We start from the raw sequence: 17,587 nt of genomic DNA, 5'->3' as shown, positions 1-17,587 counted from the left end.
AAGAAGTGGATGAAGGGGTTAGCTTTATTGGGTGGTCCATTGGGAGCATAAAGTGCAAAATACCAACAAACTGAGCTTTCAATGGGGGGTGTGGTTGTGGGTGTGGGTGTGGGTGCCTCTCTCTAGTGGATCATAATAATCCATCTTCTATAAATGGGTATGATACATAGATGTCCCATTTTTCACCATTAAACATCATTATAATTTCTTTTTCATTGCCTTACTGTCATTTCTTTTTCCATATATCATAATATATATACACACACACTATACTACCCAACAAAAATTGATTGGTCAGTTTGTTCAAACTTTGCATCACTAATACTAGCATTAGCATGATTCACATCGATTATTACAGGGTCAAAAAAGTCGTCGTTAGGAAAATATTTGAATGAATCTTTAGACGATATATTATTGTTATTGTTTTTTTTTTTCTAGTTCATTCAGTGGTTGGATTACAAATTGTAATATGACATTTTGAGAGTTGCTAGGTGGTATAAGAAAACGTATGTCCCAAAAGGATAATTTATTAGACTTCTAGCTTTTGGGCTAATTAGTTGAGCTGGGAGATTTATTCTAGTTAAGAAATAACTATATATGTTGAACCCGATTTTGGTGCTCTACAACCTCGAGGGCCATAACTAGCTTAATATCGTTGACCTTATACATAATCACGCTACAGGCGAGTATTAGAAGAAGGGTATTATGAATAGTCCACTTCGTACTCAGTTGAAGTATTCATGAACTAACTTATGCATTAGAGTGTGGTCGGCTCAATAACACGTTATTATTCAAGTTAGCTCAAATGGCGAAACTAAATCAGATAAAGCGCGAGTTAACAATTATTGTTTATAGGTATACGTAAATAAGGACAATGTATGAAAATTCATTAAAAGAAACTATTGAATTTATATAAAGAGAAATCACGTCATTCAAATTTGACGTATTAAAGATCTTTTAAGCCTTATAATATTTAAAAGATTGAATGGATTAGTAGTTTATTGGGATTGAAAAAGAAAAAAGAGGAAAATGAAATTGTATAGTTGAATTTGAACCCCCCACATTGGAGACCATTGTATGTTGCCTCAATATTAATGGGCTAACCAATCCTATGTAAAAAAAAATATATATATATATATATATATGCTTCTTAGTTTGATTCTCCAACAAATCCAAACATAATATTTAATTCAATGATTAAATTTTTTATATATGTTATCAATTATAATGTGTATAATGCAGTTACACATAAGTAACACTCTAATATATGCTTTTTCTCTTTTACCACTTTGGCTTTTGAGATCCTCATAAGATATGATAAGTTTTTTGGGTATTAATTAAGTATTTGCTTCTTCTTTCACAATCATTATCATTAATTAAACCTATTGATAACCACTAAAATTGCACAAATGGGAATCAAAATTAGGACAGACATATATAAGTGGTTGAGAACATTATAACTATTGGCTAAAAGGAACCAAAAGTCATTTTGACATATAATCTTGGATCCAATATTCTCAACTATATATATATGTCTTTATTTATCATCACATTATTCAATTCATAAAATCTTTTTCTTATAATAAAAGTATTTTATTTTTAACAACAAATAAATTATGAGATGATTATATAAGACTAGTTGTGTATTGTCTCCTTCAATAAAATATTAAATAAGGTTTGAATAATTGTAAGCTTCTACTTTATGAAATATAAATTAAGTAGAACAACACATCAAAAATGGTGACAAGAAAAAGAAATTAATATAAAGATGGGCATAGAATCAATTCAAAGCTTTAACGAAACCAAGTTTATTCCCCGAGAGAATATCATTTATTAAAACAACAATCAATACCTTTAACTATATAATTAGTAAGTTGCAAAGGAACTTCAAGATCAAGAAGTCTGACTTGACTTTGCTTTTCCAATTTTCTTGACTACTACTACTACTACTCTCTTTGATTTGTCAATATAATTTCACATCAAACAACTTGAGTTTAACAATATTTAGACGTCAAGATTTTTACATTTACCATTATTGTTTAAAGTCAATGGATAAGTACTATTTTTGTAACTGTAACAGAATTGACTAATAGGATTTTGCATGATTTGTAAATACATAAATCGGATTGATCATGTTTTTTGCATGTCAATCAAACTATGTTGGTTTTATATTTAGAAGTGAACCACACATTCCATTTTGATTATAGAATAATATAGATGAACACAACAAGAAACGTAAGCACTAATTGAATTATCTCATTGACGATCATGTGTGTTTGAACACACAAATGGATGGTCAAAATAAAAATAATGAAAGGAGATTCGAAGAGATTGATAATTGAATAAAGAAGATGATTGAAAGATGATTTTATGCAAAAAAAAAAAATTAAAAAAAATTAAAATAAAATAATGATGGGGAAGGGAACCAAATTAGTTGAATAAATGTGGGTAACTAAAGAGGGCATCCCATATATATATATATATATATATATATATATATATATCCACAAACACTTGAAGGGTCCACCTGCTAAGTGGTTGAGGTACACCACATTATGAAAACTTAGCAACCAAATTTTCTCACATTTTCATATCCAAAATTAAAATCATCATCATAATACACACTCTATACTTTGCTGGCACCACATGTCACACATATCTCTTGCATCTTAATTATACTTCATATTGATCTTCTTCTTTTATATATAGGAAATGAAAATTATTTGTAATGATATTGGAATACCCAATGTTTTTGTTTATCCTAAAAATTGAAATGATTACATTTTGAGATTTATATATATTAATCTCATGTGCCATTTTAGCATAAAGTTAAAGCAATATGGTAATAAAGCATCCATTTAAAATATGGAGTGGTATGTTGCAAACATACAACTTGTCAACTTTATGCCAATTTGAAAAGTTATTTTCCATGAAAAGCAAAATGGATTAATTCTATTTGATAGCGATCTTTTTTCTTTCTTTCTTTCTTTCTTTTTTTAATGAAAATAATTAAAATTGTTTGCTTTAACAAACTTCTTCCTTTATATATATAGAGCAATTATTGATAAAATATGTCCTTTAATTTCAAATTTTGTTTCTAACAATTACTCCATTTTAAAATACATACATTTTTGTTACTTTTATAGTTTTACCTTCTTCCCTTTACAATTTTTACATGGAATCCTTACAAATTTTAAAATACAAAAACATAATAATTATTTAAGTTTAATTAAATTATTATAAAGTAGAAAATTTAGAAAATAAATTATTGCTTTTACTAAAGATTATGAACTAAAAAGTAATTTTAAAAAATATATATATATATATATATATTCTACTTCTGTCAAAATTGAATAAAAAAGATAATCAGATTTTTTTTTCATGTTTTCAATTGATTAAAAATCTCTTAAAATGGTCACTTTAGCAAATATTTATCTCATTGGTTTAATAGAATAAAGTAATATTAAATCATTGGCTATTATAATTACCTTATATATATCTTAAAATTTATCGATCAATTTCTTTAATTAATTGAATCCCACGACAAGAAAAACATTTTAAAATATAAAACAATGTATAAAATTATTATAAAATTAGGAGCAAAATGAGTTGCATGCATAATTGAAATTTGGCCCCAAAAAAAATAATTAGAAAACATGTCCTAATTAATTAATATTTATTAAATTATAATGGTTATGTTTATATAGATCTAGATCCATCCTACAGTGGAAAATGAGATTATTTTTTTGCTACAAACTTGTGGGTTAAGCTTTATTGTCTGCTCCTACTTAACTTAGCTTCATCATAAATATATATATATATATATATATATTCTGGTCCCAATGACATTCTTTGTTGAGAGTGATTTGTTTTCTTTTAAAAATAATAACGAAGGTCAAAAGTCCTACAAATCCCATATGCTAAAATTTAAACTTAAATTTCTTTTGAATTTATCATCTTTGATCAGCTCACAATTAAGATATAGTTTTACATTTAATTTAGATCATTGCTTCATACTTCAGTCGTTTATAATATATAATACATATGAGTTCATAATATAGAAAAGAGGAAAAGATGTGCAAGATATATATATATATATATATATATATATATATATATATATATATATATATATATATATATATATGTATGTATAAAGAAGTAGTTAATACTAAAATTATAACTTAATTATTAGGAATAATTATATTTATTTTCCCTCTTTGATTTAGATTAGTTTATATTTGGTCTCTAATTTTTAATATGTCAAATTTTCATTAAATACTCTCTATCAATTTTTGGATTCTTTGACGGATTTAGGTTTAAGTTTTACCTTGCTTTCGTCAATATATTTTTAAACTCGTCACTGTTTGACGTTAGTATTTATTGATTATTCTTTACCATGATTATGCAGTAAAATTTTGAGTTTAATTTTTATAGTAATGGAACATAAATAATTGAATTTTATTGATTTTAAGACTTTTAATTTAATTTATAGACATTATCACTGAAGAAAAATCGAATATTAATGAAAATTGCATGTTAAAAATATAGATTTTAAAACGTATGGATTATAACATTTTAAAAGTAATGACTAAATTAAAATAAGAAAAAAAAAACTCAATTTAGTGATGAAATTGAAACTACACTACTATACAAAAAGTTGATCAATATACTTCACCCATTAATGATCTATAAAAAAGTTAAGAATAATTTTATTTTATTCAAATCAAAAATATTTGATAGATTATTTTTAATGGACACTAGAGATCTAAAGGAGGAAAGTTACAAAATTAACTTTTATATCAACATTTAGCATAATGGGTGTATATAAAAAGAACATATAGAGACACAAGTTGATAGATTTATTGGAATTAAAAGTCATAACAATAATACCTCGAGCTATGAACAATAGGATTCTTAAATCAATAATATGTTTGGTCTAATCTCATATATATATATATGTATATTGGATTAAAATAATAACAATGAACTCTTCTTTTTGTAGTTTAGAACTATATATATATATATATATATATATATATATAACAAAATGGTCCAAGTAGAGTAATTAAGTACTAAGTTGTAGTGATCTGAAATATAATAGTATAAAAGATTATTATAATGATATATCTCAAAGGCTTTTAACCCTAAAATTAGGGTTCAGATGGTTCTAAAGAGATAAGAAAGTGAAAGGTGGTATGGTATATAGTGGAAGGTTGGGTTCTAAACCAATTGCTTTCTTTTCTATACCTAAAGTTCTTGAAATTATAAAACTAATAACATATTCGGCACAATCTTACATAATCCCAACAATCTTCCAATAAATTTATTGATAATCATAATATATTGGGTCAGTAAGTTTGTGTCTCAAATATAAATTAAATTAATCACATGAGTATTTCGATAATTATAAAAAATCATATACCTTAAATTTGAGAAAAAATATGGGAAGATAAATGAGTAACATCCAATAGTTTTTTTTACTCAATAAATATTAGTTTAATACTATTGTAATGAAGTAGTAACTCGAGTTGGTTCAATGGATACAAACGTTAATCTAATCTACGAAATTTTTAGTTATTTGAACCAAATATGTTTGTAATTTGACCCAACCCGTATAAATTGGGTTGAGTTGATCGGGTTTTTTTTAATTATTGTATCTTTTAAATAATTCATAAACCTTTTTATATTAGAAGTCTTGCTACACTACATACACTCTCCAAGATTCAAACACACACATCAATAATAATCATCGATGTCGCTATTTTTTTTTTTAAGCTTGGTTTTGATAGTTGATATTTGTGTATAATTTAATACCAATTCTGCTGATTAAGGCATGAATCTTCCCCCTTGATTTTATAAACATTTAGCATAAAAAGAATGAGACCCATAATCGAAGAACATGGTTTAATTTAATTAATATTCTAATAACACACTGATCATAAAAAAAATAATGGATTAATAATTTTTGGAATAATTATTTTAAATTATAAGCTCTAGATCTTTCTATCTACTCTCCAACTTCAACTTGATAATTCTTTAATTAACTTAAATTACAATGGTTCTCTTAGGTTCATATAACATAATCATAATTATTAATTAATAAATGCAACAATCAAAGTTTGAACTATTAGGAAGTTTCGTGTGACCAATAATTAACATAATTGATGTGTACTTTAGCTGGCCCTCTTCCATATTCTTAATTAAGAAATATATAATATATTGTTTTTAAAATTTCCCTGTCTGTCTTTGTCTCTTAGAGAAACTGACACACACAAAATAATGTATAACAAAAATTGTACAAAACTTTTTTAATTTAATTCTTTTGTTATTGAAAATGATTTTTGTTTTGTACTGTTTTTTTTAAGTTTAGTCAATATTAATTATCATGTAGAACATAGAGAGTTGATAGAAATTAAAAAAGAAAAAACAAAGAAACAAGCTGCTTCCCCACGCATGCTGCCAATTGTCTTATTGCCCATGTGAATTAAACACTAATTTAATTTTTAAGTGCATCCCTTTGGATCTAATTAATTAATTAGCTCGATTTTTGAGATTTGATATTAAGCATAAAACTCCAAATTCTGTGTTCAATTCGATTAATTTTATGAAAGCATTTGGTCAAACCAATTAAGTGGGATTGAAACTTGCAATTCCATTCAGATTTCCCCTTTAATATATTTCTATATCATATAATGAATATAGTAATAATGGTTTCACACTTAACATCGAGTAAAATTTAAGAAAATTATTTTATATACTATTTTCTTTTTTAATAATCACGATCAGAAAATTAAATCAACTAATACTCTCATCAGATTATTATTACAATAACCCTTTTTTTCTTTCTTTATGAAACTATATATCATGATTAAAGTGGTTTTTTTTCAAGGGTCTTTTTCAATATATATATATATATATATTGATGTTTCAATATCTTTATTTTCTAAGTGATATGTACTCTTTTTTTTGGGATAAGTTTAAGACATATACTTAAATAGAAATAAATAATTGTTTTGATAGAACCTTATCCTTTACCTCCAATATCGGTTGTCTATTTATCTATTTATCGAATACATTTCAATTATTATTGACTTAACAGTGTGTTTATAAAAAAAGTTCTCATGTTTCTATCGATTATATTTATTGGGAGCTAAGAGATTTATCTTATTAGGATTCTATACAAAACTATAAATTGAATTGTTACGATTAGTTTAGTACAATAATTATAAAAATGTTACGTTGATATTATCGAGTCAAACTCACTTTGTCAATTTTACGAATTTTAAATATATGAATAGAATTGTTTTATGGAAAAGGACCAAATCATTTGCTTAAAATAAAAGGACAAGTAGTGTTTTTCTTTTCAAAGATAGTTGTTAGTCTATCGAAATGTATTTATGATAATCGTAACCCTAACTTCTAATTTAATTGTTTTTCTATTTAAAAATATTTAATAAAAACAAATTTTAAGTAAAATTCTTGTGTTATTTTAAAATTATTTTTATTTGTTGATTCATTTTTAATTTTCTTATTTCAACAAATTGATAGAGTAGAAGAACAGATTATCAATTTTTGTAATAATATTTAATCCATTAATATCCCTAAGTCATGTATTGAATTAAAACACTTTTACTAATTTCAAAATTATTTTCAATTGCCTTTTAAAAATGAAAAACCAAAATCTTCACTACTATGATAAGTATTATACTCCGAACTCAAATTATTATTATTATTATTATGTCTACATGTAAATATTTTGCTACATATATCAAATTTAAAAAATAAGTTCTTTAATTTGCGACAAATTTTGATTAGCCTAAACAAATTATCTTATTTTATTTAGATAGGACGTCATTTTTACAAAGATGGTGACATGACAACTAAATTCTTTTTTTGGTAATAAATACCATGAAGGTGGATGATGGGAAGTTAAATTTTAATTTTGTTCTATACTCTAAAATAGAAAATTACTGTTTAATTACTTTAAAAATCAAAATCAAGCAACAAAATACAGAAAAAGTGAGCAGAAAAATCATACCCAAAATCAATAAATTCTCTTTATTTCTTTTCACTTTGCAAAAAAGAAAGAAAAAAAAAAAAAAGAGCTTTATCGTTCCCTCTTTTGTCTTTGTCATTACTACATAAAACATTATGAGTTATTTTATTTTATTTTAAACAAAAGTATGTCTTCTCCCCCCTCTCTTTGCGAAAGAATTTAGTGAATGACAGCCTTATAAACTCCCACCAAAAATTTGATATATCATTTTCATCTCTATATTAAATTTATTAATAACTTACGATCGATTTAGTAAATATTCAAATTAACTTATTTAGAACTTTTTTAGAATAGTGTCGATTTAAATTTTTTAAAATTGGATTTATTTTAGTTGATGGATATAATTTCTTATTTCTATCAAACTCATTCCTACTAAACTTGGTGTAGATCGAAGATAAAAAGAGATTGAAATGATAGCATAAGACAAAAACAAAGGAGTTAAAAAAGATTAAAAGAAAAAATAAAGTAATAAAGAGAGCATGAAAAACGATGAGACATTGAATTAACTATTGAATAAAAGCAGACTGTGCCTATATTTTGGCCTTTTCCTTTCGTCGAAATTAATTTGATAGTTATCTTAAACAAGCTGATAAAAATGAGTGAAAACAAAAGTAAAAATATAATAAAATTGGAAGAAGTAATTAAGTAGGTCTCCATGAACACCGACACCTCTTTAAAAACAGATGAGTAGGACTTAGGAGAGAGGGAGGTTGTTGTTCAGTGAAAACAGATAGCGACCACACAACAAATAAAAATCTCCAGCCCTTTTCTTTTTCAAATGAATTCATTTAATATATATATATATATATAACTCAGTTTCATAGAGAAAAAAAAAAGAAAAAGAAAAAAAAGATATGAAATGGGTGGTTGGAAAAGAGATTCTAGCAATTGGGGTGGCAGGATTCTGGTTGATGAACAGCCAAACACAGTAGAGCTCCGAACAGACTTTTTTTCTTTCTTTCTTTTCTTCCTTAAAATTATTTTTAAAAAAGAATTTAAGATTAGTTGTCGTTTTGTTTTGTTTTTTGGGTATTTGCTTTTGTCAGAAGTAGAGTGTTATTGTAAATAGTAAACTGTTAAAAAGTAAAGAAAAGAAAAAAAAAAAAAAAGAAAAAAAAGAAAGAGAAAGTAAAGGGTTTATGTTATGTTGAGTCCATATCTCCATATGTCAATTTTTCTATTAGGTGTTGTAAGTAAGAAAACAAATTGAGTCAGTCCCCAACTGCAAAAAAGCCCCAACAACTCACGAGCTGCGCAATATCCCATGTTTTTATGTTTTTATCTATACATAAATACTTACTATATCTTTTTGATTTATCTATCTTTCTAAATTTCTTTTCATATTATGAATTTGTTATACATGGATTTGAACTTTGAAGAACCGATATCATTAAAACTCAAATTAATTACGTATTTGTCATATTTTGTATAATAAAATTGTTCACTTTTAGTTTACAAATGGGTAGTAAAACAAGTAAATTTGTATGCATATATTTTTTTGTTTGTCCACGATAATTATGATGAGAAAATTAAAGGTTATTAGTGATGAAAATAATTTAAATTTTTAGGTGTCTCAGGTAGTGAGTTGAATTCTTAAATGTGAAGTTAATAGGTTAGAGTTAAAAAATTTGTGTTTAGGGTAATTAGTTGTAGGATAATTATGTCTTCGATAAATGCACAAAAGAGGGAGAAAAATGTGAAGTTTTGGGTAACTGTGTAAACCTTAAAGTGGGAGAGTTGAATAGTCTTTGATAAACTCTAACTCTTTTAATTTTTAATAAAGAAATTAAAATTGTCATTTTTTAAATATAATAAATTAAATTAAAATATTTTAAAAGAATTTGAAATGTATTGTTTTTGATAATTTTTGAAAAGGTAAATCTAAGACTAAATTAAAACAAAATGGGAACTAAATTAAGGTTAAAACGTAAAACTAAAACAGAAAGACCAAACAATATATATACTTTTCGTCTAATTAATTAATTGGGAAGCAAATATTGCTTTATTATTTTTTAAAAAAATTAGTAATAAAAAGAAAAAGAAAAAGAAAAAGGAAAAGAAATTGGGCATCTTTCTTTCTTTATTTCTTTCTTTGTTGTTGTGTTGGCAATAATGAAATTGAAATGCAACAATAATAAAATATCTAGAGGTTCTTTTCTTTTATTTATTTAATTATAAAATTTAGAATTTGACCTAAAATTCTTGGGCTCTATTTAACCCTTCTCTTCCTCCACTCTCTCTCCTCATCTTTTTTCTTCTCTATTCAAATCAATTCCTCTTTGTTTTACACACAACGAAACACACAAATGGCATCAAAACGCCAGAGAAGCGATGCAGAAACCGAGGATGTGAGGGAAGGAGAAGAACTCAAACGCCAAAAGTCCTACAATCAAATCCTATCCCTTTTAGAAGAACAAGAAGAACAAGAAGAAGAAATTATTGATGATTTATCCTCAATCATCACCACCCTCCAACAAGAAATCTCTTCTCCAATCATCCAACAAACACAAACAACACAGACTGGACTTACACACTCTGTTTCTGTTTCTCTACAAGATTGTTCTTCATCATCATCTTCTTCTTCTTCTTCTTCTTCTTCTTCTTCTTCGTCTGTAGCTAATTCCCCTAAATGTATTATCAACAAGGAGGAATTAGAAGAAGATGGTGAAAGAGAAAAAGTTATGAGACACCTTCTGGAGGCTTCAGATGATGAACTTGGGATTCCAAATGGAGAGTTTTTTGTGGGTGATAATGGAGTTGATGGAGTGGCTTTGTGTGATGCTTTGTGGGAATTGGAAGATGAAGCTGCTAATTACTATACTTTGTTTCAATCTCAGCTTTTTATGTAGCCTTTTTCTTCTTCTATTATTTATGGAATCATATTGTAGGAGTAAATTATTCAGTGTTAGAAGAACAATTCAAAAAAGAAAAAGAAGAGAAAAAAAAAAAAGAACAAGAAAAGGAGAGGATTATTAATCATATTGATTGAAAGAAGGGTTGGAAACTCATCATCTCTGTTCTAAGGAAATGGGAAGAGTAGTCTGAATTTCAATCATCTTAATTAGAATGAAATCAACAGTTTCAACAATCTCCTTAATTAATTATTCATCCATTTGCTTCTTCTTCTTCTTCTTCTTCCTCTTCCCTTCAACTCCTTCATTACAAATAAATAATTTCATTATGTTTTAATAAAGAAAAAGAAGTTGTCATGTGACCAACTTTAATTGAGTAATGGAAGGAGATGAAAAAGAGAAATATAATATAAGATGGCCTCTCATTTTATTATTCTATTTTCATATAATTATTATTTATTAAGTTTGGTCTCTCATATTTCCTATGGATGAGATCTACAAGAAAAAGAAAAATAAATAAATAAAAATTAGGTTACTCAATTTGATGTATTTGTAATTAAACTTTGGTTAAAGTACAAGTTTAGTTTAGTTTGTTAATTTTTAAAATGCTTCTAACCTCAAAATTAGATAAGAAATAATTATTTCCATGAAAATCTATATATTTATTTCTTTTTTTAAAAAAAAGGTTTTTATTTTTATTTTTTTTATATGAGGCTAAATTTGTTTTAAAAAAGACTCCATTTTGTTTGATTTAGACTTAAATTGATAGTCATTTGATTTTTACATACTCAAGTTGTCTTCTTACAACTTATTTAACTAAACATGAAAAAGTTTTAAAAAACATAAATAGATGGAAATAATGTTTTGTTTTATTTTATTTATTCTGTGAATGAGAAATTTTGGTTGTACCAAACTTTTGCTTTATTAATAACAAATCTTTATATATATAAATAAAAAGGTTATTATTTAAAATTTAATGTTTTTATATAGAGAAAATGATGATGAATTGACCCATCAATCTTTCAAAATTTAGGGAAAGACTTTGAAATCGAATTTTACATTTTAAAATAAATGACCGAATCCAATAATCTATCAATAAAAAGAAAAATGAAGAAGAAGAAGAAGAAGAGGAAACCCAACAGAAAATGAATGGAAAATGAGAACACACACCACACAATACAAATTAAACAACTTGAACCATTTTTCTTTTTTTCTTTTCTCAAAACAACAACAACATTCAAATTGATTGATTGCTTTTTTTTTTTTTTATTGTGGCTTCTATCCTAATGTCTTAGACAATTAATCAAAGAATGAAAACAACATAATAAGTACATAGAAACAGTTCACATAACACAATAGAAATGTGAAATGAAGAAAATAATAATAATAATAATGATTATATGTATTTTTAATTTGATTTTTTAGTGCAGTCAAATGTCAATTCCATAATATTGGAGTGCTTTTGAAGCCATCTCTCTGTCCATAAAAGTAAAAATGCAATGAGTCAATTATTTCCCTTTGAAAAAAAAAAAGAAATAGATATTAGACAATTATCACTTTATAGTTTCTACCAATGAATTATTATTATGAAAATAAATTATTAATCCACTTTCAGACACCTTAAATCATTGCAGCTTTCAATTGTGTTATTGGTGGGTGACTCCTCCTAACCCTACTATCAATTTTTCATCAAAATGTTCATACTTCGACTTCTTTTTATAACTACACAAGTTGTCAATATTTTTACTATATTTTAAAAGAAATCCATAGAACTTAATTATCAAACAACAAAATATCACTGATTTAAATTTAGTGTGTGTATATATATATATAGAATTGAATTTTATCGATAGTGGAAATTTCGTTAAAATTAAGATTTCAATGTTTTTGTTGACATCGATATCTTACGTTGAAGTGCTTCAAAAAACAGAAAAAGATACGACTACGTTATAATTTGTCCACAAGTTTCATCGTGGTCCAGTCAACTTTAATTGTGATGGTGAATATTATTATTTTGTCGGGAAGTCAAAGATATTTATAATTTTGCATTAGATTGAGAATTCAAAAACCTCCGCAATTTGTTATGTTAATTTTTACGAATGAATGAAGTGATAAAGGTTGAAAACTAAATTATTGGTCTATATTTAAAAGAAAATGGTCAAGAAAATATCTTAGGCATTTATAGTATCCTCCACAATAAAATTTATGTATTTATTTGTTAATTGATTTCTTTTATATTTGAGTGGTTGCAAACAAAAGATGTTTTGCTTTGAAATTTCAACCATTTTTTACCAAAACCGAACATAACCCAATTGAAATGATTAAAATATGAAACAAGTAATTTGTTTGAAAGTTTTCTGGATGACAATATCATGAAATTTAAAAAGAAACATTGTGTAAAAAACAAAGATAGTGAATGTTATATAATAAAAGCTCTAAAGAAACCCTCAATTAAAGTATGTTGTATGGGTACAGAAATCGGGTGGGAACCTGTAGAATACTACATTCTTTATGTATATATACATAGACAGAGAACACATACACTATTGGTTTAACTTCATCTGCATTATCAGTTGTGGGAAGCATTCTCAACTCAAGCTCATTGCAGGCCATGGGTTTATCCCAGCAGCAGGAAGAGCAGGTCGGATGATTGAAACACGCCTCACAACCGAAAAGGCTTCGTTGAGACGAGCAGCTCGACTCATGAATGGAGAAGATCCCTTCTGCAAGTAGTAATTAATTCAGGGGGTCAATAAATATCTTCTAAACTTGAAACAGAAAAGATGGGAACCCCAAGAGAGTACCCATGAAAGATGAGTGGCTCCTGCCTAAGTTTTCTTAAGGTGTGATTTTGATCTAAATTGAATGCTAAACTTGAACAAATGGAGAAGCCAATATCTGCCTCAGACCAAGCTACACTACAAAGTTCCAAGAGAAGAAACCAAAGAATAAATTCCCCAACTTTATATCTCCAAAAAGAAAAAGTTCACAGCAAGGTTGTTAGGAACCAAAGTAGTTGGTTAAAATGGTATGACCAATGTAGTACTTAAGTGGCTTGGCTCTCCCACTCCAACAGCTGGCTTTTAAGGTGTGGTTTTTCAAGGTGCTTAAGTATCTAACACAAGTTAACTAATGGCATAGTATATTCAACTTGATTCACATTTTGGCACACCAATGAGGAGTTGACACCGATAACTCGATGCCCGAGTTACCGAACCTGTCAACCCAAACGAACTGAATCACCACCTATGTAAACAAACAACTAGCTTGGTCGACACTGTATTAAACTTGATTCGCGGCCCAACAAACCCAACAAGCAACAGCTTCCAGAATTTCTTCAGTGTGTAGCAATTAGTACTCGAAAAAAGAGGAGTGACTCAAGGCTTAGGGCATCATTTTAATCCAAATTGAACGCTAAACTTGAACAAATGGAGAAGGGAGAAGCTAATATATCCCTCAAAACTAGGCTACACAACAAAGTTTCAAAAAATAATAAAAGAATAAACAGAACAAAACAAAACAAAGCAATCTCCAAAAAGACAAAGGTTGACAGCAAGTCAACTAACAGCATAGTGTATCAAACTTGATTCACATTTTGGCACATAAATGTAAGGAGTAGACATCAACGGTTTGATCCGGATAGAACCTGGATATATTGAATATAAAGGATAACAAAAATACAAGATAAACCAAGTGATTTGAGGTACTTGGACTCTAAAATCTTGAGATCACACTCAAGCTCTAATTCACTCATTAACATATAGCCTACCTTCTCCATTCCCCTCCACATCTATTTATAAAAAAGCCTCCATAACTAACTACTCAACTAATTACTAATGTACACTTAATACCCCACTAATGACATTCCTATGAGATGCCCGACCACTGCAAACAACTAAATCACCACTCACATACTCTAACAACGAGCCTGGGCAACGTTCTGCTAAACTTGATTCACATATCACATTATAAACAAAAACACTAGATTTTCACCCAAATTATTACCCTTACCAAGTAAGAGAACCATAAATATGCAGCACAATAAACAAATTGTTACTTCGAAAAAAGTGCAAATAAACAAAGAAATAACATCAGGCAAAAGAGAACAAACAAATTTAAACGAACAGTAAAGAAAATCTTTGCTGTATGTATTCATACGGAATTTACCTTCTCATCCAAGATAACCTTCAAGTGCAAGCTCTGGCTCTTTCTCTTCATTTTATAGAGCTTCCTTCCTAGAATAATGAAACCCATCAAAGCAGCTGCTAGAGAGAATGACCAGACGGGGCTTGCCTTAAACAAGCAGTAGTTAAATACCTCAAACGGGACCTTCCACCAAACTACTTTCCTCTTTTCTCCAACCTCACTCCCAGATTCTGTATTGACTTTTGTTTCTTCAACTTGGACAGTCTTGTTCTCTTCCAACTGCTCTTTCCCTTCTTCCAATTTCACTACTTTTGAGCCACTTTGATCAAAATCCCCACTAGACTCACACCAGAAATTGCTCAAATCCTTGCTTTGGGCTCCAATTTCATCCAATTCTTCAAAAGCTAGTTCAATATTGGGATCAGAACCACTGATGTTGTCCTCATGGGACTCTATACTACCATTCAGTTCCTTATCACCTTGCAGAAATTCTGCGATTCTAGACTCAGTCTTCGAATTGAGTTCATTAACTTTACGCTCATCCGACCTAATCCTACTAGAATCGGACCATAATTCGCCCGAATTTACCCGATCATACCTATTATCGGAACTCGGATCTATCCAACTAGGATTATTCGCTTCTACTGAATCCTCCTCTTCGCTAAGATCACGCTCAGGTTCAGTTTTCCCTCGCCGCCCCTGATTATCAAGAGAAAAGTAGTCGGATTTGATTATGCTATAGGAACCGGACTCACCTTCAATTCCACCAAAATGGGTCGATTTCTCTCCAGAAAACTCAGCCGCAGTCAAGGCAGTTTCGGGGATCGAATCATGGAGCAGTAACTCCCAATCCTGAAACTCAGAACCGACTGCTCCTCCCATGGCGGCCAGCACACAAGCTCCTCAACCAACAAACAGAAACGAAAAAGGGAAAAGCAGAAGAAATAGGTTATACACTTTAAGAAGCCAAACACACAAAAATGGTTTGACCCCAACAGAAACGGAAGGAAAATAAGTCAAAAGAAGATTCAACCCACTGAGAATATAAGAAAACCGATAAACCCCCGAATCTAATCTGACCCAACTTCGTGGAATCTTCGAATTCGACTACAAAGTATCAAAAAACAGAGGCACAGAGGAAGCAATGGTGGAGTTGAGAACAGGGGATTTGGATAATGCCGTAATGGGTTTGATTGAATTCGAAGTAGAAAACAATAGGTGGTGGACAAAAAGACAAAAGGAAAGAAAAATGGAAGATTAGTTTGGGCGTTTTGGATGAACTCGCCGCCGCCGCCGCCGCCGCCGCCGCCGATTAAACTCAAAATAGACGAAATGAAGTATACAAAGTAGCTGAAGTGAAGTAGTTAATTGAATCCCTACACAAATTAATTTGCCTGAAAATTAGCTATAAAGAATCTCTTAATTGAATTCAAGTAACTAATTTTTGTGGAATTACTTAAAATATGTAAAGTTATATTAAAGATGGTTGCCTTATTTTGATTGAACATAAACAGATGTAAAACATCCTACAAATTGTCAACCTCAACTCTTTAAAACCTACTTTTACCTATCACTCAAACTACTCAACTTTATTACCCATTTTTTGTGTAATGGATGCAAGTTCTAATGTTTATTGATTAACTAAAAAGAACAGATCATAAGAATAATGCTTTTTTTAAAACATATTACCAAAATAATGTTCTTCCTAAACTTATTACGAAAATGTTGTTGTTTTTTTTTTTTAATTTTTCTTTTTGCATGAAGACTCGCCCTTCTATATTTTTTTTATAAAAAAGACAGAGGGCGAGTTTAAGACTCGCCCTCTTTATGCAAAAAGAAAAATGTAGAAAAGAGGGCGAGTCTAGACTCGCCCTCATTCATTTAAAAAAAAAAAAAATAGTGCATGCAACCCGTGACCAAAGTGGCAGGAAAAGCATGCTACGCCCTACTTGAATTTTTTTTAAAAAAAATATAGAAGGGCGAGTCTATGTACAACCTTGATTCTAAAACAACAAGGGCGAGTCTAAGACTCGCCCTATTAAAAAAAATTTAAAAAAAAAAAGGCAACAATTTGGTAATAAGTTTGCAAACAACCATATTTTGGTAATAAGTTTGCAAAATAACATTATTTTGGTTAAGGTCCAACTAAAAACATAAATAATCACATTTTCAAAATTAACAAAATAAATTAAAATATTTATAAAATTTTAATATGGATAGAGTTAGAATCTAAAATTTTATCAAACATAAATATTTTTCAACATTTTGTCATTTTTACGATTTCTCTTAGAAATTATAATTAAATAAGTTTGTATTTCTATCCCTCTTAAAATTAAATTAAAGATTTCCCTCCATAATGGTTTAAATTAAATAATAAACGATTTTATTGATAAAATACTAATATTTTGAAGAAAAACAGTACCAAATAACACAAATTAGACAATAAATATAATCATGTTACTGATAACATTTTACGTTGATAAGAATATAGAAAAGTTACTTATAATATGTATTAGGAATATCAGTTGCT

At 28.1% G+C, this 17,587-nt stretch overlaps 2 protein-coding genes across 2 annotated transcripts; one reads left to right on the top strand and one right to left on the bottom strand.

Annotated features, from left to right (window-relative positions):
• The first annotated feature begins 10,259 nt into the window (after nt 1-10,259).
• LOC103489102 (uncharacterized) lies at nt 10,260-11,160 on the top strand. The gene has a single exon (XM_008448110.3). It carries the CDS (start codon nt 10,366-10,368, stop codon nt 10,906-10,908), a length of 543 nt encoding a protein of 180 aa, XP_008446332.2. The 5' UTR covers nt 10,260-10,365; the 3' UTR covers nt 10,909-11,160.
• A 2,143-nt stretch (nt 11,161-13,303) lies between these two features.
• LOC103489103 (uncharacterized) lies at nt 13,304-16,409 on the bottom strand. Its single transcript, XM_008448111.3, has 2 exons — nt 15,079-16,409; nt 13,304-13,634 (listed from the first exon to the last, which is right to left on the bottom strand). Exons 1-2 carry the CDS (start codon nt 15,937-15,939, stop codon nt 13,500-13,502), a joined length of 996 nt encoding a protein of 331 aa, XP_008446333.2. The 5' UTR covers nt 15,940-16,409; the 3' UTR covers nt 13,304-13,499.
• Nucleotides 16,410-17,587: the final 1,178 nt, after the last annotated feature.

This window comes from Cucumis melo, chromosome 10 (genome assembly GCF_025177605.1).
Source record: "Cucumis melo cultivar AY chromosome 10, USDA_Cmelo_AY_1.0, whole genome shotgun sequence".
NCBI lineage: Eukaryota > Viridiplantae > Streptophyta > Magnoliopsida > Cucurbitales > Cucurbitaceae > Cucumis > Cucumis melo.
The sequence above is the reverse complement of the archived record's forward strand: the minus strand, read 5'-3'. Positions and strand labels throughout refer to the sequence as shown.